At 36.1% G+C, this 21338-nt stretch overlaps 2 protein-coding genes and 1 long non-coding RNA gene across 6 annotated transcripts; 2 read left to right on the forward strand and 1 right to left on the reverse strand.

The window, feature by feature from the left end:
- FLK (RNA-binding KH domain-containing protein) lies at nt 1–13147 on the forward strand. Of its 4 annotated transcripts, none has more exons than XM_006838771.4 (7): nt 1–163; nt 1385–1738; nt 4169–4418; nt 10577–10725; nt 10833–11090; nt 11231–11425; nt 12447–13147. In XM_006838771.4, exons 2-7 carry the CDS (start codon nt 1400–1402, stop codon nt 12699–12701), a joined length of 1446 nt encoding a protein of 481 aa, XP_006838834.1. In that variant the 5' UTR covers nt 1–163; nt 1385–1399; the 3' UTR covers nt 12702–13147. The 4 variants fall into 4 exon arrangements, with proteins under 4 accessions (XP_006838834.1, XP_011621590.1, XP_088717630.1 ...); XM_011623288.3 differs by having other exon boundaries at nt 10580–10725; XM_088861504.1 differs by lacking the exons at nt 1–163; nt 1385–1738; nt 4169–4418 and adding an exon at nt 5513–7615.
- Nucleotides 13148–14306: 1159 nt separating this feature from the next.
- LOC18429486 (uncharacterized) lies at nt 14307–16751 on the reverse strand. Its single transcript, XM_006838772.3, has one exon. The coding sequence runs from the start codon at nt 16032–16034 to the stop codon at nt 14328–14330; it is 1707 nt and encodes a 568-aa protein (XP_006838835.2). The 5' UTR covers nt 16035–16751; the 3' UTR covers nt 14307–14327.
- Nucleotides 16752–18819: 2068 nt separating this feature from the next.
- On the forward strand, nt 18820–20785 carry LOC148782983 (uncharacterized). The gene is made up of 2 exons (XR_016051816.1): nt 18820–20383; nt 20544–20785. It is a non-coding gene; the product is annotated as an uncharacterized LOC148782983 (long non-coding RNA).
- Nucleotides 20786–21338: the final 553 nt, after the last annotated feature.

The following is a 21338-nucleotide window of genomic DNA, read 5'->3' on the forward strand; positions in this document are numbered from 1 at the left end:
TGGCGCGCCCAACCTAAAAACCCAAGCGCGACTCTGTCCTTCAATTTAGCATTCCCCCCTCTCTTACAAACCCTTAAAAAGTTTTTTAGGCGGGGGATCGGGGCTCTCTCTCTCTCTCTCCGCTTCATTCCTTCAAATCTCTGCGCTCTTCGGAGGCTATAATGTAAGTTCAATCTCTTCTCTGCAATTCCTGAGCTCCCTCTCATAAGTCTCTCTTATTTCTACAGATTGTTATTAGGACTGTTGTTTAGGGATTGGTTTTGTTTTTGTCCTATCGTTCTTATTGGAAGGGGTTCACTTTGTTCCTCGCACTGTATGGGTTGGAGTTTCATATCTAGGGTTTCTTAAACTTGGAAACCAAAAGATGTATTTTTGATGTGGTAGAACTTTGGAGTAGGCGAGTAGCGGCTTTGTAGTTTCCCGATGTTTTCCTTTTCATTTGTTTTATCATGCTCTGTGGATATGGAATTTGTGTAATTCAGCTTCTGTTATTTTATTTGATGATTTTCTTAGAATATACGAAGTTCTATTAAAAAAGTAGTGCGTTTATAAGATTCAAGTTTTTTTTCCCCCAATTTCAGACTATGTTATTCTGTTAGGATACTTATAATTATCCATGACTGAACTGTTCGAACAGAGTGAGGTCCTGCTTGATTTTGAAATAAATCTAGGGCTCCTGTTGAAGAACATTTTGGATTTGATGCATATTATTCTTGATTTTGATTTGATTGATATGCTTTGATATATTTTATTGGGGAGATTCTCACCATTTTTCTTACACTTCGTATATAATATTCAGTCCTAGAGGGGCATACGTCTCCTGTATTATGTTGTCCAATGGACTTTATTTACTTTTTGGAGTTTATCAGATTTCCTAAGTTAACTGTGGGTGGGGCTAATTCCTACAAAACTGTGGGTTATTTTAAAATTCATTGTATGGTAAAGTTCCTAGACATTAGAATTTTTATGCTTCCTAAGTATGATGGGAAAACATGGTTTGTGTTCAGAAACAAGTTGGTTTTCATTTTTTTTTCCTTGATTATTTGTTTAATCCCTGTATGTCATCTAATGGAGTATTGCCCTCTAACCTGAGGGCTCTTTTGACTGGTGCTCCCTTAAAAAAAAATGGTTGTGCCATTTTTTTCCCCGATAGTAACATATTTCAGCCACAAAACAAAAATCTATTTGCATGAGTTATTGCTTTATATTGAGATGGTATCATAGTATATTGTTGCTTGTTCTCTTTTCCTCAGCCTACGTGAATAGGACATCCTCTTATCTTTGTATATCTTCTGCGGTTAGGATGACCGTCAATTTGTGCGCTGTGGTGTAGATATTTTATACTTTGACTTCTTGGCATATTGTTAATTTTTTTTTCTCCCAGTTGGTAAACCACAATATGGCAACATCAGCTGAAACTTTCCCTGAAGAAGAGACGATTGTACCACCTGGAAACACTGACACAAACGATAACACAAACACAAACACCAACACAAATACCAATACTACCAAGAAAAGGGGACGCGATGATGAGGCTGGAGCTGGAGGAGGAGGACCAGGAGGTGGTGACAAAAGGTGGCCTGGATGGCCAGGAGAGAGTGTTTTTCGATTGTTGGTTCCTGCTCAAAAGGTTGGAGGTATCATTGGTAGGAAAGGGGAGTTTATTAAACGCATGTGCGAGGAGACAAGAGCACGAATCAAGATTCTTGAGAATGTTCCTGGTGCACCAGAGAGAGCGGTAGCTTCTTTTTTCACTTTAGAATCTCTTTTCAAGCTTCCGTTTTGCATTTTTTAAAGTACTATGTTATTTGCTAAATCTAGTTGCATAGTTCAGGAGTGAAGAATTTGTTGTTTTTGTTTCTCTTTTTGCCTTTATTTGATAATGTGTTGAAGGAAACTTATGGATCTCTGCATGCATTGCTGTTTCTGTACTATCATGGGGAGCATAATTTTTGTAATGGATTGTTTTTCTGCTTTGTTTGTTCAGAGACCTCTTAACTTTTACAGTATAAAAATTGTTGGTTGTTCTATATGTCTATTGGTAACCCTTTTCACACTTGGTTATTTTCTTGAGGTTCAAGAGATGGATTTAAGTAATTTTCTTCTCGTGTCAAGCCTAGAGGCTTAGAAGCTTGATTTTTCTTATTTCTTATGAGTTGTGCTCCACCGCTAAGGATGGATATATCTGTGAAATATCTTGGTGATACCTTTCAAAAGTTTTTATGCCTTTACTCCCTGATGGATGCGTATGTCTTTACCAGTTCGAATTTGGTTTGTACTGATGATCTTTTTCCATATGGGTGGATGTCTTAAAAGGTTTGAGCAAGTATTTACAGATCTACGTGTAACTGATTTATCAGATGCAAATTTATGTCCTCAGCAACTCGAATGAGGGGATGGTTTTTTGATACTTTAGAAGTAAACCATTGAGGAGCAACTTGACAGATTGCCAGTGTTTTAAGGCTCTTATTCGGCCGAGTCCGACTCATAGTAGCCCAATTGTCAAACAAAATATAAAAAAAGTTTGGGAATCAGTGAGACTCAACCGGTTCTCAAGGTTTTTCCTGCAGCATGTGCACCCCACCAGGTCCAAGTGAGTCAAGTGTGTCCGAGTCGGATTCAGTGACACTGGGAAACGCAAAACATCGAGGAAGTCTGAATTCTCTCTAGGGAAATATGGCTGTGAGCTTGAGCCCTGTTTTGTGAAGTTTTGATCTGTTCTCTGTCCGGTTGTTGTAGATCTAATCATTTGAAGAACAACTGCTTTTTGGGATCTGCTAAGTGTCTTAATACCCATTTTGGTTTGCGTTCATTTGCTTCTTATTAACGACATTTTTGTTGAAATTTGGATGTGTAACTCCATAATCAGAATTCTATTTTTGGCTTTCAAATTGATAAAGCTTGTGTTAAATTTAACCTTTAGTGTCAAAGTATAGTAATCTTTAACTGTTAAATTAAGTTTCCTGAGTTGTCTCTTTTATGAACATCAACCTTGAGCAGTATGTTTGCTTCATCAACATTTCAATATTTCTGTCAGTCTGAGTTGATACCTTGCCTACTCTTATTTGAATATATATAGGGTGTGGTGTATAAGGTTGAGGCCCTAAACAATCAAAGTAGGGCATACCTCCGAATAATGTCGGAAAATGATTTTTCAGTAATAAAAATCTTTGTGATAACCTGAAAATTTATTTTCATGTCTAATTATAAAATTTAAAGCTTAAAAAATAGTGTAGATCAAGCAGATCTATAAGCACTTTAAACTATTGAAAATTGACGGCCCAAATAATGCATTACAAGATGCACTATTTCCCAGACTTGAAATCCATTTTTTTACACCTCCAGTTGAATTTAGGGTTTTTTCGACATTGAAACAAAACCTCTTCTAGTGAATTTTTGAGGTATGCCTTAATTTGATTGTTTAGGTATAAACTTTTATATATATATATATATATATATATATATAAAGTATTATTTCGACTATTTCATTGCATTGGTGTCATTCCATTTCACTAAATAGTTTGACATAAATATCTAGAGATATAAGGGATATAAGTATGGCTGAAATGAGCAGACAACAAGATCTAGTTTTTGATGCCTATCTAAGCAGGAAGTCCCCTGTGTATTGCGTATGCATGGAATATATTATGAGTCTTCGACTTTGGAGTTGATTTATGCACTTAAAGTGAATCATGAATGAGCAATTCATTTCTCCTTATAATTTTGTTACTAAATCTATTATTTTGTTCAAAGTATTTTGGTGAGCCAGTGTCTCTCTGGAAGTTAGAGAATCGCCATATTTATGTCCCTTGAATATCATCCCAAGAGACTTCGTCTCAGAACTTGTTCCTGTTTCTAAGCTAGCCGGCTTGTCTTCTTATATTATTGGTTCATCTTTCAAATCTTTTTTCATTAATCGATCAATAAATTCTGCTCTAAAAAGTTTCTGGATTATTGAGAGGTAGAGCTATAATTTTTGAACCTTATTTTATTGCCCATCTTCTTGCTGTGTATTTGTCATTGAGTTTTTGTGTTCGTACAAAAGTTTTAGTTCTGATACATCCCTTGTTAAGGCACCCTTTGCTTTTTGTAAATGATCTATTTGTTTTTTTGCAAATGGCCACATCTGTTTTATTGATTGTGAACTGTTTATGAATATTTCAAAAAGGTTATGATCTCTGCCAAGGAAGAGCAAGATTCTGCCATGCCACCTGCCATGGATGCCCTCCTTAGGGTTCACAAGCGTGTGATTGATGGTGATCAGGAGTATGGTCATGCTCCACAACGTGGTGGCCCTCCGATTTCAAGCCGACTTTTAGTGGCAGCAACACAAGCTGGAAGCCTCATTGGGAGGCAGGGTACAACTATAAAATCTATTCAAGAAGGCTCTAATTGTACTGTTCGAGTGCTTGGGGCAGGTATTAGGATTAATCATATCTCCTGCATCTTTGTTTATTTGAATAACTCTTATTCAACCTTTTGTGTTATATGAATTTGCACGATGACGTGTTTGTGTAAGGTACTGAGTTTGATATTCATTCTGGTTGGAGTGTGTCATCTTTGAGGTGAATGATGGTTATGATTGCTGTTTGTAAAATGTAGCACCATTTCTGCAGCTTATCTTTGTGTACTATAATCCTAATGGTCCCTTAAATGGAATATACGAGTCAAGACACATTAGAAAGGGTGAGGTTTGTATAAGGTGTCAACCTTAAACAATAACGGTAAGGTGCACATCAAAATCTCATTAAAAGATGTATTTTCAGTGCCAAAACTCTTATCATGGCCTAAAAGTTTCACCCCTATAATGAAATTGAAAGCTCCAAAAATAGTGCAAATCTAGTGGATCTTTGAGCTCTCGAAAATCTTGAAAATGGACGGTCTAGATAATGTGTTACAAGTTGCACTATTTTTAGGATTTGAAATAGATTTTTTCTTTTATGTCCATATATATCGAGGCCAAGATGAGCAATTGGAGAATTTTCTAGTGACGAAACAACCCTTTTCAATAGGTTTTTGAGATGCACCTTACTTCTACAATATAAGGTTGACACCTTATATAAACTTTTTCCCATTAGAAAAGATAGATATTAATGTTTTGATTTTATTTTATGAAAGTCACAATCGAAGTTCTTATGGCAATGGACGTGACTATTATGTCAAAATATAGAACTTTAGAAGGCTGGAATTTGCATCTATAGTAGCATTTCTCTTTAAAAAGTGCAAGGCTGTGGTTGACAGTCCAACTTGTTCCATAGCTGATGATGGTTTATAAATGTTATTGTGGAAGGATGAGGTAACACATTTTGGATGGTAGCAAACAGCTTTCATGCTAGCAGTTGGTTTCGTCTTCTTTCTAATTTCTATTCATCGTAACACATTATGGATGGTAGCACACAGCTCATATTCCAGCAGTTGGCTCCCCGGCTTTCTACTTTCTATTGATCTTGCTTTTATTGAGTTCATTTGTTACTGTTCTTTGGTCCAGTTGTAGGTTTTCTAGCTGTGGAACTTTTTTGTGTCAAAAGTATATCTTTTATGGGGCTTTTGTCATCCTATGAGCTTCTAGATAAAATGCTAATACTGCTCATAAAGATTTAGTGAAAGAAGGACCGCATTATAGCATGTTGCTTTTTCCCTCAAGGCATCTTGTAATGTGTAATGCTGCATAGGCATGTGTATTGTGCCACTTTTGGGTTGAAATTTGGAGATTCTAGGAAGCTTGATGGGCATGATCCAAGCAGACTGACAAATGAAGGGAACCAAATGGTTTGTAAACAGTTAATTTTCTCCCAGTTGGAGTCTGTTTTCTCCCTATTCAAAGTATGTTCAAATAATCTTTTAGACACTTCATATCACTCCTACCCTTATCCAATTAAGGAAGTTACAGGCAATCATCTGCCATCCCCATCCTCGCATTAAGAACAAATTAGTGGTGGCAAAATCTCCAAACTATGTGCCCATGGCCCATCAAAGATGACTTCTCATTGTATTACAAACCAGTTATTTCATGTGATACAACTTTGCATGATCAGTTACAAAACTAAACCTACCATAAACCCAAGGACCTTTTTGTTTTGTTTTGTTTTGTTTTTTTGTTTTTGTCGGCCAAACTCAACGATCGGTTCCTGTGACTTTCATAGTAATTCTCATCTGTCCACATGATGCTTCTGCAATCTTAGGTCCTATTTGGTGACAATTAAATTTTTTGGGAATAGATTATCTTATCCGGAATTAATATACTTTGGATAATGTTATTTCGTTAGCTGTTTGGTGTGTATCTTGTATTATGTATAATATTAACTTTTTGGTGATTTTCAACTATTTTTACATATTTCTGGCCAAAAAAATGTGGTTTCCAGCAAATTACTTTGAATAAAGTAAAAACAGCTTTTCATAAAGATAAACTTGTATGTAAAACTGCCTATATCTGAGATAAACTGCCTATATCTCAGATAACTTTATGATGGACACTGCCAGACAACAGGTAATTCGTTATCATGATTAACTTTATTGAAATAGTGAATTATCAGTAATAATGAGTAAGTTCAAACTTGCCCTTACGCAAATAGCCTTCACATGTTGCATTATCCACACTCTCATTGCTTTTACAATTCTATTAAATTGGTACATGTGTCTCCCTCACAGGCCCGTCAATCAGTCTGCGCATTCTCCCAGTTCATTGGATAAATTCTCTTTTTGTCCTTCCAATGACCCCTCCTAAAGAAAGGCTTTTGGTTCTCGTCATCGTGTCCAAAATATTTTACTTCTATTATATAATTTAGCAAATCACTCTTCCAGGAGGCCTCCTTCCACATTCGCCAGGTATGGGTTGGATTCCAGACTTGGGTATGAGTTCTAATTGCTGGGACGTATGAATCATGTCAACATACATTGGGGATTTGATACCTGAAAATTGGAATTATTTGCTCTAAGAAAAAGATTTATGCTAAAGGTTATTGAGATCTCCTTTTCTTTGAAATTTTGAACCCCTAAATGGACTGTGGCTCCTCAATTCTATGATAAGGAGCTTTCAATTGATTATTTGGGAAAGAATATATACATCAAAGTGTACACAGCACTACGACATTTAGAGACATATGCAAAGGATTTGGAACTAAACATATGATAGAGGAATAAACAAAAAGAAACTTGGGCAAGGAAAAAAGGAATCTTCTCTCACTTATTTGGCCTGCTGATTAGAAAAACAGGCAGGTGAGCTCGTTTGGTTTTCTGGGACAAACTTTAAGGGTTTCAGATTGACCTCTCTCATGTCTTCGGCCTATTGATTAAGTTTCTCCATTACCCTCAATTCCGTAATAATGTTTGGCTTGTCACTTTTCTGATGATTAGCTTTTAATTATTCGTTTGAGAAAGAATGCATGTATCAACGTGTACCCAGCGGTACAGACAATCAGAGTCATATGCAAACAATGCAGTACTAAACATAAGAAACTTGGGTAATTGGCAAAGAGTGTAAAGAAATATATATTTTCTTACTTATTTCACCTGCTGATTAGGTTCTCCATTACCTTTTCTAAGGACGTAGAGAAAGGAGATCCTCATCACTGAGCTATTGTGGCTGATCTCGTTATGGTACCAGCTATTCTTCAAGGTAAACAAACTCTTGGGGCCCATCTTATGAAGTTAAGAGTATATTTCAAACAATACGTATTTCCAAAGTAGAAGCAGAAGAGTAGTCTGAGATCAACTAAGAGGGGTCATGGCTTCTTCAGCGGTCGGATCACCAAAACAAACATAATGTTGGATCATGGTAGAATAAAGCCACATCTCCAAGTATTATGATACACAATCCATTGGGTTTCTACCACCCAAGCATCTTATAACCCTCACCCTGAATGACCCTACTGTCATATGGTGTATCTTACTATCTAAGTGCATGAGCAATCCTACTTTAATTGTCAAAAAGCTTAATGTATTTATATGTTCCAAATTTGCTACCAGTTTGTTTGCATAGAATCTTTATCATAATTGAAACCGTAAGAATATAAACCTTGGATATTATGGTTGTACTTCATCCAATCTCATGGAATTAATTTCCAAATTTATTTTTTCTAAAGGAAATGATGTGGTGTTTAAAGCTCTTCCAATATGAAGAATACTATGCTACTGACCATATCCTGTGCTAAATCATAGTTAGCAGACCCAGACTAAACTAGGTTTGTCACAAGGTCTAGGTCAACCCATGGGATACTTCTAGACTTTTCAAAGATTTTACTGTTAAAAAAGAAAAGAAGATATGTCTGTACCCTATATGGTTTTTACCCTAAATTAACCTAGCAAAGGGACTAGATCAAATGAACCCGGACAAGTCCCTTGTCAACCAGAGGGCATATACGTACACGAAGGATTATAGTTGCAAATGAGCTGGTTTTAACCATTTTTAGGCATGCTTATTTTACCTTTAAAGTTCTGGGCAATTGCTCATGGCTTGAATTATATACAAATAATAAAATACTATGGAGTGGGATTCTGAGAATCTGGTTGCCTGGCAATTCTGATAGATGTGAGAGGTAATTGGGGATGGGATCGATGAGTTGATTAATAGATTTGATTTTTTGAATAAATACAGGGAAATAAGAACAAGGAAAATGGAAACAGAAATAGATCTGAAGACAAAAGTGATAAATATAGTACAGGATCCATGTTTTTGAAAATCAGCAAACTTTTTCCCAAAAAAAAAAGGTTGAAAATCACCGGACTTCTAATCAACGGTGCATTCAATGAGGATAGTCAAATTTCTCCAAAATAAAAATAAAAATCAGTATGACTTGTAGCAGACTGCTCTAGGTTCACAAAGAAACCAAATTATATCTAGATTCAGGTTCTTGGTTCCTTGTTAAAGAAGATTAGAAATATAACTGAATATAAAAAGTAGTAGTATTGTACACAATTGAGAGGCAATAGCTTCTGTTAAGGCCTGGTATAAAAGATTCAGCCTAAACCAAAAAAAAAGGGGAAAAAAAAAGAAAAAGAAAAAATCAAAGCAGACTAACTTGGAAAGGCAGACCAGGAGAGAGGCTCATTCGAAGTGGCTATTTATCCACTGCGTCCTAATAGACATCCCATTCTTTTTAATTGCCTAGATGTCAGGCATCAACCTAGGTCTCATTTCTCATGACTAGGGGAACATGGGACCCTTGAATATTTGCTTGGGGTTGTGTCTTTGGATTTTAGGTGCTTGTGCAGAATGCTTTCTAATTTTAGATAATATAGGTGGCTTTCTGCATGGAGGGTTGTCCCAAGGTGATACACTGATACTTGCTATGGTTTTTGGTCAAATGGGGTTGCTTATTTCTAGTTGTGTAGGTAATTTATTACCAGAAACTATTGGTTTTCATATTGGAACTGAAGTGAATTGTTTTTTTTCCTTTTTTTTTTTTTCTCATGATTGAACTATGAGGTAGTTGGGCATATATGCTTTGATAAATTATGAGTTTGATTTAAAATAGTTTCTTGTGTATCTTTCACCCCTGAGAGTACAAATGGCAATTTTCTGTGTATTTTTTATTTTCTGTGTATTTTTTCTCTGTATCAATGATTTAAACTTGTGAGTCAATTTGGAATAGCCTTTTGTTGTGATTCCATTACGTTTATGGTACTGTACTCATTGCCACTTTGGATTTGTTAATGTGAAAGGTGTTCGATTGCTTCTCACAAGTTCGTGGTTCTAATTTTCATGTTGCCACACACGTCCCTGTTCTCATGGATATCAATGTTTCGTTTGGGGTTTCTACCATGTTTTGTTCTTTGCTTCAAATGTAATTTATGCAGGTGTGTTTATACAGATTTTATGGGGCCATTAAGTTGATTTTTCTATGAGTTAAGTTACATGGATTCTTCTGTTTGGGTGCTGTAGCCCTGTTGGATGATGTTAATGTAGGTTCTTATGGATTCTTCTTCTTGGTCACTAACCATAGACTACATTTTAGAGATCTGATCTTCCTTTTTGTTTTGAGGAGACACATACGTACTCAGAAAACATTATGGATTCAGCTTAATCGGGCATAATTGATTTTTCTAGCTACTCATCATGAAATGAATATCTGTAAGCAATTTTGGATTTTGTTGTTTTCTCTTAATTTGGCTTTCTTGTTGAATCCTGTTCTTCATGGCATGAGAAATCTTTGCCATGTACCTGTGTCTCGACACTCCCACAAGTATCCATGTTCATGCAACATAGCCTAAGATATGTGGATGGCAGTTTGTAAATGTGTAATCTTTTTAGGGAAATTCATTTTCCCTTGAGTGACCTATTTGTTTTGGATGAAACCATCATTTTTGGTACTATTAAAGAAAAAGGAATCATCATATTTGGTTCATACAAAAAGGCATATCTGGTTGTGTTATTTGTGAATTAATCTGGTTATTCAAATTGTCAGGCTTAAAAATTTAGATATGCTTTCCTGGAACTATGGTAAACACAATTACTTTTTATGCGTCATACAGTTTTATGCCTACATACTTTTCTTTGTGGTCTCTGAGCAGTATATGATTTCACGCTTTGAACATGCAAAATACATTTTTCACTAATCTGTGCTTATTGCTTTCACAGAAGACCTTCCAATGTGTGCTTTAGCTGATGACAGAGTTGTTGAGATACAAGGGGATTCTGCAGGTGTGCATAAAGCAATAGAGTTGATTGCAACTCACTTGAGGAAGTTCTTAGTCGATCGTAGTGTTCTTCCACTTTTTGAAATGAATGTGAGTATTGTTTTACCGTATTCTATTAATTCACACTATTAATTAGGAAGGGGAAATAATGTATCTTATTTCATTTCATCTATTTTTTATTGATTTTTCATATGCAGATTGGAATGTCTAATAATCAGATGGAACAACACATGCCCCACATGGCTGGTGGGTATCCTCAGAGTAATTCAGTGCCCAATGCTGGGGGTTCTGGGTTTTCGGCTAATCCTCAGTACATGCCCCCACCAAGACAGCATGATAATTACTACCCACCATCTGATCTTCCTCCTATGGACAAGCAGCGTCACCCAGGCTTATCTGTATATGGAAGGGATACATCCGTACCGAATGCCCAAGCACCAGCAATTATCACACAGGTTTAGAGTTTTATTGTTTTTGATTGAAACTCTCTCTCTCTCTATGCACCCACACAGGCCATAACAAATCCTTTCAATTGGTAGTAGAGTCACCAGTAGCTATGTATTTCGTCTTATTTGACTACATAATCTTTGGGCAGGTCACCCAGCACATGCAAATCCCACTGTCATATGCTGATGCAGTGATTGGGACAGCTGGTGCAAGTATTAGCTATATTCGTCGAGCTAGTGGTGCAACCATCACTATACAAGAAACGAGGGGCGTGCCTGGAGAAATGACTGTTGAAATACATGGATCTGCAACCCAAGTCCAAACTGCTCAGCAATTGATACAGGCATGCTTCTTTCCCTTGATGTGCCTGAAAAGTTACTCGTGGTTACTTTTTAATTATCGATCTAGTACCCTATAATCTGGGTGCCTAGGATCTAGTTGATCGTTTTGAAATCTTTAGTGGCAACCAATTGAGAAAGGGACATGTAGTGGGTAAATTAGAAGGCAGAAATGATCACATCCATGTTCAGTGCTGTGAACTAATGTGTAATTTTGAAGTTGCTTAGCTTCATTACTCATCTGTAGTATCTTAGAACATAAAATTTCAATAACAAATTACTTTAACACTTGAGTTTGGCACCTAATTGTTTGGGAAAAGAAAAGATAAGGGAAGCAATAATGAGGGAATTTATATTAGAGCACGTGGATCAAACATATTCAAATAAATAACTTGTACGCATATGCTGTGTTGGACTAGTGTTATAATGTTCTAAGAAAACTTGTGTTGGAGAAGAAGCTGGAGCAATCTTTTGTTGGTTTTACTTTTCAGAAAAACCTTGTGATTGGTTCTCTTACATGAATTCTTAATGTTTATGGCACAGATGATATGGGATGAAAACTCTCTTAAATGCTCTTATTTCTTCTTTTCAGATATATTCTCATAATGTGAAGAGCCCATGCAATTCACTTTTGGATGGGCACATTCTGTGTACATTGCCAAGGGAAAAAATTGAAACTAAAAGGTTTACAGCAGTAATGTTGGCTTATCCTTAATGCCGAAAAACAAACAAAAAAAAAAAAAAAAAGGAAAAAAAAAACCCACACACACACACACAATGATAATTTGTATTACTGTGGGGGTAATTTGCATTTTTATGATGTATGTATAATGTGTACACATGTATGCGTATGCATACATGTTCGTATGTATTAAAGCATGTATGTATGTCTGTATACATCTTCACAATTGTGTATGCATGCGTCTGTGTATGCGTATTTGTTTGTGTAAATGCACCCCTATATGTGTGCATATATTGAGGAGATACATGCTTATCCTTTTTCTTTTCTGTTTTTTTTGGTGGCAGAATTTCATGGCGGAGGCTGCAGCAGCACCTGCAAACATTCATGGTTCAGATCAGGGTTATGCTGCTATGAGCCAACCATGGTTCCCGAATACTACTCCTAATTCTGGGCCTACAAACCCTCATGCCCCTACAGACCAGAGTTATCCAGCTCTTAATCCTGTGTTTCCTAATGCTTCTTCTAATGCTGGAGCAAGTGGGGTTCATCCTACGAGTGGAGGTTATGGATCGGTTTACAGTGGCAATTATGGCTATTAGGGCTTAGCACTGCTTTCGAGGCAAAGGTTATTGACTAAACGTTAGGTTTATGTGAGCCCATCTTCCTAGGAACCAAAGATTTTTGCTATGCAACTTTTCAGGGTATCAGAATTTGATTTTCTGATAATGTGTGCACACTCATTCAAAAAAGAGTTTGCTGTATGCCCCATTTCAGTTGAGATATTTGGTGCCTGCTGTACATTAGAGGAACATGGGTTTTGGTTGCTGAGAGGGTTTCTAGTTACTTGGTCACTTGTAGTTAATATCTGGTTTGAATTGCCCTGTTCCCTTGCATTTTCTCACGTGCTGGCTTCAGTTGTTCCATTAGTTTTTCAAGCAAAGTTGGTTTGTTCAAATGGAATTGCTGTAAGCTCAACATGCGGTATTTAGTTTTTCCTTTTTCTAGAAATGTTGTGGATTTTTTATTTTAAAGAACTTTCATGGAATTCATGTGGCCTCTCTCTCTTTAATATCTTAGATTAATATCCATCTTAGGGTCGTTTATACCTCCTATATTTATGTTATTTTGGTCTCGATTTTCTCACTAAATAGGTTGTTCTTTAGTTTTCCAGGTTGAAAGTTGGATTAAGTGGTTGAAGTTTTCTGGAATAAATGCATGATTTCTTTCTAGAATAAATCCATTCTTAAGGGGCACACATGTTGATCTGAGAAAGGCAAAACTCGAACCTTCTTTGTTAGTGGCTTTCAAAACATGAGTGATAAGGGGACCCAAAAGTAGAGAAGGAAAAGAGTGAAAGAAACCTATTTGCCATATTAAGCTTGAAGGGTAGTTCACAAAAATTAGAACTTGAAATATCTTAATTGATCAAGAAGGATAACTAGAACGCAACGACACTTAATGGTCAAAATCAACTGCCGTAGCTAGTGGACTGCATCAATTCTCAGAGCCAGAGGGGCACAACTAGACATCTTTTCAGAGTAATTCCCCCCCCCCCCCCCCCACCTCCCTTGTTTTCAAATATACTATATGATACCAACCATAGATATCCTAACCCTTCTAGCAACAAATATCTCAACACTTGTTTTGGATACAATTCTAATACAGGTAAATAACAGTTAGCATGAATACATCATTGATTGAAGGTGGGAGCGAGGCACCAAATGTAAATACTAGTAGGTTACCATGGATAAACATTTTTATCAGAAGCTACAAGTTGAATCCACAGCACATTCATCTACGTTTAAAAAAGTATAACCAAACAATTTTTTTCAAAGGCTTACAAGTAAGTCCTCCACATCCCAAGGTCTAGCAATCAAAGCCAGATCACTAGGTTAGTTAATTTCGTCAGAGAAATTAATAGAGATTCTGATGCGATTCCCAAATGATCTTATGGTGCTTTCTTGACAGGTAAATACTTATGGTGATGTTGTTTCAACAATAAAGATCTGCACTGTTCAGCATCTGGTGATCGGAGGTTCCGATCTATGTGCCAATGTTGATGTGGTTCATATGGTTCTCATGTAGCTTTTTTTAAAAAAAGAAAAAGAAAATGAAAGAGCGCCAAAAACCAGATTCTTTTATAATAACCATCACAATAGAGTGGGATCTTTTGGGGGCATCAAAACTAATGTTATACAAACACATGCAAAACACCAAAGTTTATATTATGATACAACTCTGGTATCAGAACACTGCAATTTATGAATATTTGCACTGCACATAAAGGGACCTGAAAAGCAGGCAATTATGGATTCGACATTCAACCTATCACCTTCTTGGCTCTTAGGGGAGAACCTAGGAAGCAATTTTACAAAGTTGCCACAATGGTCATTTTCGGATATCAAATCCACCAAGATAGAAGCAGTTGACGCATCAGGCAAGACATTTCTCTCAGCCATTTTATGAAGAAGTTCTAATGCCTTCTCGCCCTCGTTTATTTCACAAAGAGCCCGCATCATTGTATTGAAAGTAACAACATTTGGGAGGCATCCATTTTCTTCCATTTTCGAGAACAAATTGCTCGCCTCTTCCAGCCGCCTCTCTTTACAATGGCAATTCACTATTATACTATAAGTTACCACATTAGGAACCAAACCTTTCATGGACATTTCACTGAATAATTTCATTACATTTTGGAATTTCCCAGCTTTGCAAAATCCACTCAATATGGTATTAAACATCTTCACATGAAGCTTATGGCCTCGACCTTCAACAATTTCAAATAACTCCATAGCATCATCAAGTCGATTTTCCATACACAATCCATCAATCATTATGGTGTATGTCAATAGCTCTGGAGGATGGCCTTGATGTCGCATAGAATTGAATAGTTTTTCTGCCTCCCCAACTCTCCCATCTTGGCAAAGTCCCTGTATAAGAGTGTTATATGTAACAATGGTTGGCTTAATCCCCTTATATACCATCCCCCCAAAGGTTTTAATGGCCTCATCAACCTTAGAACACTTGCAAAAACCATTAATCAACACATTGTAACTAATGGCATCATGCTCATAACCCCATTCCACCATAGACTTGAATAGCTTTACTGCATCATCCATCTTTCCCACCATACACAACCCATCCATTACAGTATTATAGGTCATAGTATCAGGTTCCACAACCCTTTTGATCATCAGGTCCAATAGTGAAGAGGCTTCTTCCGTTCTCCCTTCTTTGCAGAGTGCACCCACTAAGGCACTAAAGGTTACTACATTAGGCTGAATTCCTTGCCCAACCATTGAATTAAAAAGCTCCATGGCTTCTTTCCACTGGTTTGAGTTGCAAAGGCCATGAATCAAAGAGCTATACGTAACAACATCCAGGATAATATTCTTAACAACCATCTCTTCGTAGAGTTGGAGAGCTTCATTAATTAACCCCTTCTTGCATAAACTATGGATAATTGTACTGTATGTTACAGTGTTTGGAAAGCAATGACCTTTCATGGTCATTTCCTTTTGCAAATCCATAGCCGAATTGATATTACCAGTTCTACATAGGCCCCTAATGAGAGTGCCATAAGTGATCATATTTGGTTGGTACCCTACTTTCACCATGTCCGCAAAAAACTCCATTGCCTGAGTTATTCTCTCCTTTATACAAAGACCATTGAGAATGGCAGTGAAGGTCACTGGATTTGGAGTGTAACCCATCTTCAAAATCTCAGCCAATATTGCAAATCCATAACCCACCTCCCCGATATTGCTATAGCAATTAACCAGAATGTTCAGAGTATAAAAATCAGGTTTAATTTCCTTTTCATTCATCTTTCTATACAGAGAAAGAGCAATTGAGTGCTGTTTAATTCTTGCAATGGAGGCTAAAACGAGATTAAATGTCAAAATGGAAGGTACGGGACTTTGATAAACCATACGTTCGAAAAAACCCCAATAACCCAGCGAGCTTAGTGGTCTTTGATTTGCAGTACTGCCAGACCAGAGATTCTAAATGGGCCTTTTCAGGTGTTGGGTTAGAGTGAGAATCAGAGACAGTGAGTATGTGTTGTTTTAGCAAGAGAGAAGAGGATGGTTTACCAGTTTGGGGTGAAGCTCTGGCTCTTAAAACACGAAAAGGAAAAGTTCTAGACACCATCAATTTGGCTTTCATTTCTTCTTCTACTTGTTGGGGTTTCTATGGAGAGTTTGCAGCAGTGTAGAAAAACCTAGAAAAAACAAGGGGAACCATTGACAATCTCATCTACAGCTGATCGACATCAATATGCTAAAAGGTTTTGTATAACTGAAAAACAATGATTCTAGCCGGTCTGTTTCTCTCTATATCTATCAATTTCTCTTTCTTGAATAACTAGAAACCCTAAAAAAAACCAGTGGCGCCATTGTGCCTACCCCTCTCTCTCTCTCTCTCTCTCTCTCGCTAGATTTCTGGCTTGCCATGGAGTAGGGTTTATGCCGCTCTATTTTGGTGTCGACGTCTTTTCCGAGAACGCCCCCATTTTCTCTATTAGCGGGCTTTCCGTTGGGAGGACAAAACCGTCAATATCTCTATTTGGGGGAAGACGTATCAAAGAACTCGTAGATTTTAGCGATCAAGGGTGCGGTTGGTTGGCATACGGACGCCTCCGTAGGCGTAGAGGTAAGGCCCTTCAAATTTTATCATGCTATATAATTTTGATGTAAAATGTTTTTAAGATTATTTTAAATTTTATTTTTATATCTAACTATAAAATTTTAAAATAGTTAAAATCAAGTAGATCTATAAACTTACGAAAATATTGAAAATAGAAAGTGTAGATAATAATGTTGTAAAATGCAAAATTTATAGGGCTTAAAATCTTTTTATTTTTTATAGTCATGCATTTCGATGTCAAGATGATCAATCAAAGGGTTTTTCAACATTAAAACTACCTTTTTCGATGGATTTTTTAGGGGCATCCGTAATTCTATATTATAAGGTTGCATCTTTATATAAACTTTTTCCATCTAAGTTTTTCTCTTCTGTTTCTTGTGTAAGTTCTCAGCAGCAAATATTTACACAGGCGTTCGCCCTAAAGTTATTTTATAGTTTCATTCCTTCTTACTTTAGAGGATTAGGGTTTAAAACCCTGTTATCCCAATCGGACCGCGACAAATCTGGCGAGGAATTTAGGTCTATCAAATCAGTTGAACTGGATCTTTAAAATATTACTTAGCACTGCATTTTACACTTTTGGAACTATTGCAACTCATATCATATCTTTTGATGGCCATTTTTAGATTGAATCGAACAATATTGGTAGAATGTTAAATAAGTCATCTCACATGAGTATTTGATAATTTTCACTTTTTAAAATATGAATATTGGCCAAATTTTTTTGGCTAGTCCAACCGATTAAATCCAGCTAGTTTGACCCATCAAACATTGATTATAAGCCATTTTTTATCAAATCTAGTTTTTGTTTTAAACCAATTCTTGCAAAAATCAGGCTGGCGGTTCTACTACCTGGACCGGCCTATCTGGTCCAATTTCTATGTCGTTTAAAAGTTCTAAACTTTAAATAAAAAAAAAAGAAAAAAAGCTATGGACAAAAGCAAGGACAAAGTTAAGGAGAAAGTTTATATGGAACCTACTAGCCGAAGCTCTAAACAATCAAATTAGAGCCCACTTCAAAAATTTCGAGGTTGATTTGATGCTTAAATATTTTCAAATTGATCGGCTCAGCATCAAGATGCATGTAAATGAGAAAAAAATTGATTTCAAGTTTCGAAAACAATGCATCTTGTAACGCATTTTTGGGCCTTCAATTTTCAAGATTTTCAAGTTTTCACAGTTCTGCTCGATCTACACTATTTTTTTGAAGCTTTAAATTTTCTAATTAAAGATGAAAATATATTCTAAGGCTATCGCAAAGATTTTCAATATTGAAACCACATTTCTCTATGCTATTTCCATGTGCGTTTTACTTTGATTGTTTAGAACATTGGCGCTACACACACCATAAAGTCACGAAAGAAAGAATTCGAGAGAGAGAGAGTCGCATTTGCTTTATTAAGTCGTTAATGAAGTACATGACATTCTCTCCACGACTACATCCCACAGGCCAATGTCCAACACTTCTCTAAATAGAGAAACATATGCTGAGTCTGATACTTTGGCAAACTAGGGGGCAAATAAAAGCTCACTGTCTCTCACTATGCTCCAAGTTTTGTAGAAATCGACGGGCTTTAAATTTTGTAGGGCCCAAGTACACTTGATTCGTTTTAAAGATGTTCCTAAACATTAATTTTTAATTCAATTTGCAAGAAAATGAAAAGATTTGATAAAGTTTTATGTTGGCTGTCCATTTAAAAAAAACTTTTCTTGTTTCTTCGGGCTTGGGGAAGGCATATGACCGACTTAAGAATGGCCATGGGAAAACCATCTGCTAACGTTTAAGAAAAAGAAAACGAGTTGCATTGACTTTTAAATACCAACCATAGAGTAACTTATCATAAATAGAGGGACTTATTCCAATATCATGATTGAATCCCTTTGATTGCATTTGAAAGTAAACACCACCACCCTTTTTGAACTTAATATATTATGATTGGTTATTGTAAGGTTTGTGAAAGCAATTCGTGACTTGTTGAATTATAAACATTTCTCAAACAAGGTAACTTTTTAGATAGTTGAAATTCCTCACCTTCCTTAATGATGATTTTGAAATATGTTTTTAAAATAGAAGAAAATGTTGAAAGAACAAGTACTCTAAGGTCTCATATGCTACTTCTAAATTGACCTTTTGTCCCAATCGAATTATTTCAATAGGGACCCATACTCAAGACTATTTCCTCAAAGGAACTGCCCTGATGCAATTTGCTAATTCTGATGGTTTTAAGAGAATTAAAACTCAACAAAAAAGGCCAAAGTTACTCATGAATTTCGAATTTTGTAATCAAAAACTTAAATGGTTTTATAACATATTTTTGTTATTTTTAATTATTCTAATCGATTTCTTATTTAATTCAGACAGGACAATTTGGTTCTCTTAAGTTTCCAATTGTTATCATCTGAGGCGGTTGTTTGTATAAACTATAAACTTTTAATAGTGTTACGTATCTTTTTTAGTGATAGCGACAAATCCTTTGATATCTTGTGTCAAGCTTCTAAGACAAACTGTTTTATCAATTTTGCAATTATCCCTTGACTTTGGTTTTAAAAATTTGTCAAGAGTAGGTTGTAGGACCCTAATTGATGCCATCAAGATATGTAACAGCTGACTTTTGGTTTTAAAAGCTGTTTCAAGAATTCACACTGCTATTCAAAATTAGAATCCAAATTTGAGCAGTTTGATATGAAAGCCAAATGTTTCATGCCGAGCCCCGGAGTAGATGAAATCAAAATTTTTAAGAATTTACTTTTGACCATGGCAAAATATACTTGGGTAAAGAATCAAACTTATGCCCCCTCCTTTTGCACTTTCTGATCTCCTTTTTCCCTTTCTCTATATGAAGAATTTTATCACAAAAGCATGTTGGTTTGCTTGATGTTCAAGGTTCGAATCGCGGAAGTGGCGAGATTTCAACTTATGTTCCATTCCCTCCTCTATGCTCCTCTTCTTTTCCTTTAGTGGGGAACATAAAAGAGAAAACCAATACTTCAAACTGTGGTATTGGAATAGTTTCCTGAAAACCAATTTAGACCCACAATGAAATTTGTTTGTTAAGGCTGTGTTTTGGAAGCACATTTGTAGGCTATAAGAAACCATAGTTGACCTCAAAATAGCTACCTTACATCTATTTCATCAAACCAAATATTCCATGCAAAAAGTACATGTTTTCTTGACCAAGTTTCTTCAATATCTATCCCTATTTAAAGCCATTGGTTTCCATTCATCTTTCCAAACCAAATCATCCATGCAAGTGTTAGCCAAAGCGTGAAAAGCATTGTTGAGGTGGTGTGGAAAGTGGACTCCATGTCATGTGACCCACAAAAGAATCTATGCAACCTCAAGTGGACTCCAACCTTCTTCCATGCCAAACAAAAGCAGCATCAGTGCTTGGAAGGGTGAAGTTCGGCTCAAGGGAAGAGAACGCCTGAGTCCTTCGATGGGTTTCAATGTACATGGGCTTGGGGTTGAGGGGAATGTTGTCTGGTTCGAAACCATTTTGCGATTATATCCATCTATCGAAAGGATTTCGGACCAGGCTTCATTCCCCCCAACCTTCAAGAAAATCTGGCCAAGTCTTGCAACAATATCAATGAATCCTCCCTTTCTCTTTTCTCCTCCACAACAAAAGAGAAGGTAAGACTTATAACCATACCTGTATTATTATTCACTGTAATTTTGTGTCATTGGAGGATATGTTGGGAGGTTTAGCCGGAGTTATCTTGGATTCCGGCAATAGAACAACATGCCACATGACTAAAAACAGGTGAGATTTGATAGTTATTTGTTATTGCAGGATGGTGGAGGCCTTTTTCCTCAGATTTGAGCACTTTGTTTGCAATAAAGTAGAACTATAATGTGAAACCAAGACCATAAAAACCAGGTTTGTCTTTACTCTTTTGTTTCTTTTTTATTTTTGTTCAGTCATCAAACTTAGTTTATTATTATGTATGGCTTGCTTGTAAATGATACAAAGAATATTTGACATGGGGACTTTTGCTTTACTTTTAAATGAAAAGACCTTTGAATCTTGCTCTCTTTTCCCTTTGCCCGGTTCTTCTAACAGCTTAATTGAAATGCCTAGGATATCCCTTTTTATTGCATTAAATATCCACAGTAGCCTCTATAGTTTTTAAACGTGTTTGATTTTGATCGTTGGCTTACAAACCCTCCTACATTTTTATTAATCTCATTTCTTAAGAGCAGTAGTTTTCTCCAACTAAGAAGAAATAAGAAAAGAAAAAAAAGAAGCAAGTAGTTCATAAATGAAAACTGCTTTTTTAATTCATTCAGGTCTGTTAATTCGCAAATCTATCGCATAAAGGCTTCAATGGAGGTTCCTTGTTTCTTTCTTGATCAGTAAAGAGATATTTTATTATTCTAGTGGTACTTTTAAAAATATATGGAATTTTGGACTATTTTTGGTGGAATTTTTTTTTTAAAATTTTTAAATCTTTCAAAATAGAAAAATTTATCTAATCACACCTAAATATCGACTGTTTAACATTTCACCTATTTATAAAACTGCATTGAAAACATCAACTATTCTAACTTATAATTATGTTCCCTTTCATGGGTATTTGCAATTGAA

Source organism: Amborella trichopoda, chromosome 3 (genome assembly GCF_054954075.1).
Source record: "Amborella trichopoda isolate Santa Cruz 75 chromosome 3, AtrichopodaSantaCruz75HAP2 v2.0, whole genome shotgun sequence".
NCBI lineage: Eukaryota > Viridiplantae > Streptophyta > Magnoliopsida > Amborellales > Amborellaceae > Amborella > Amborella trichopoda.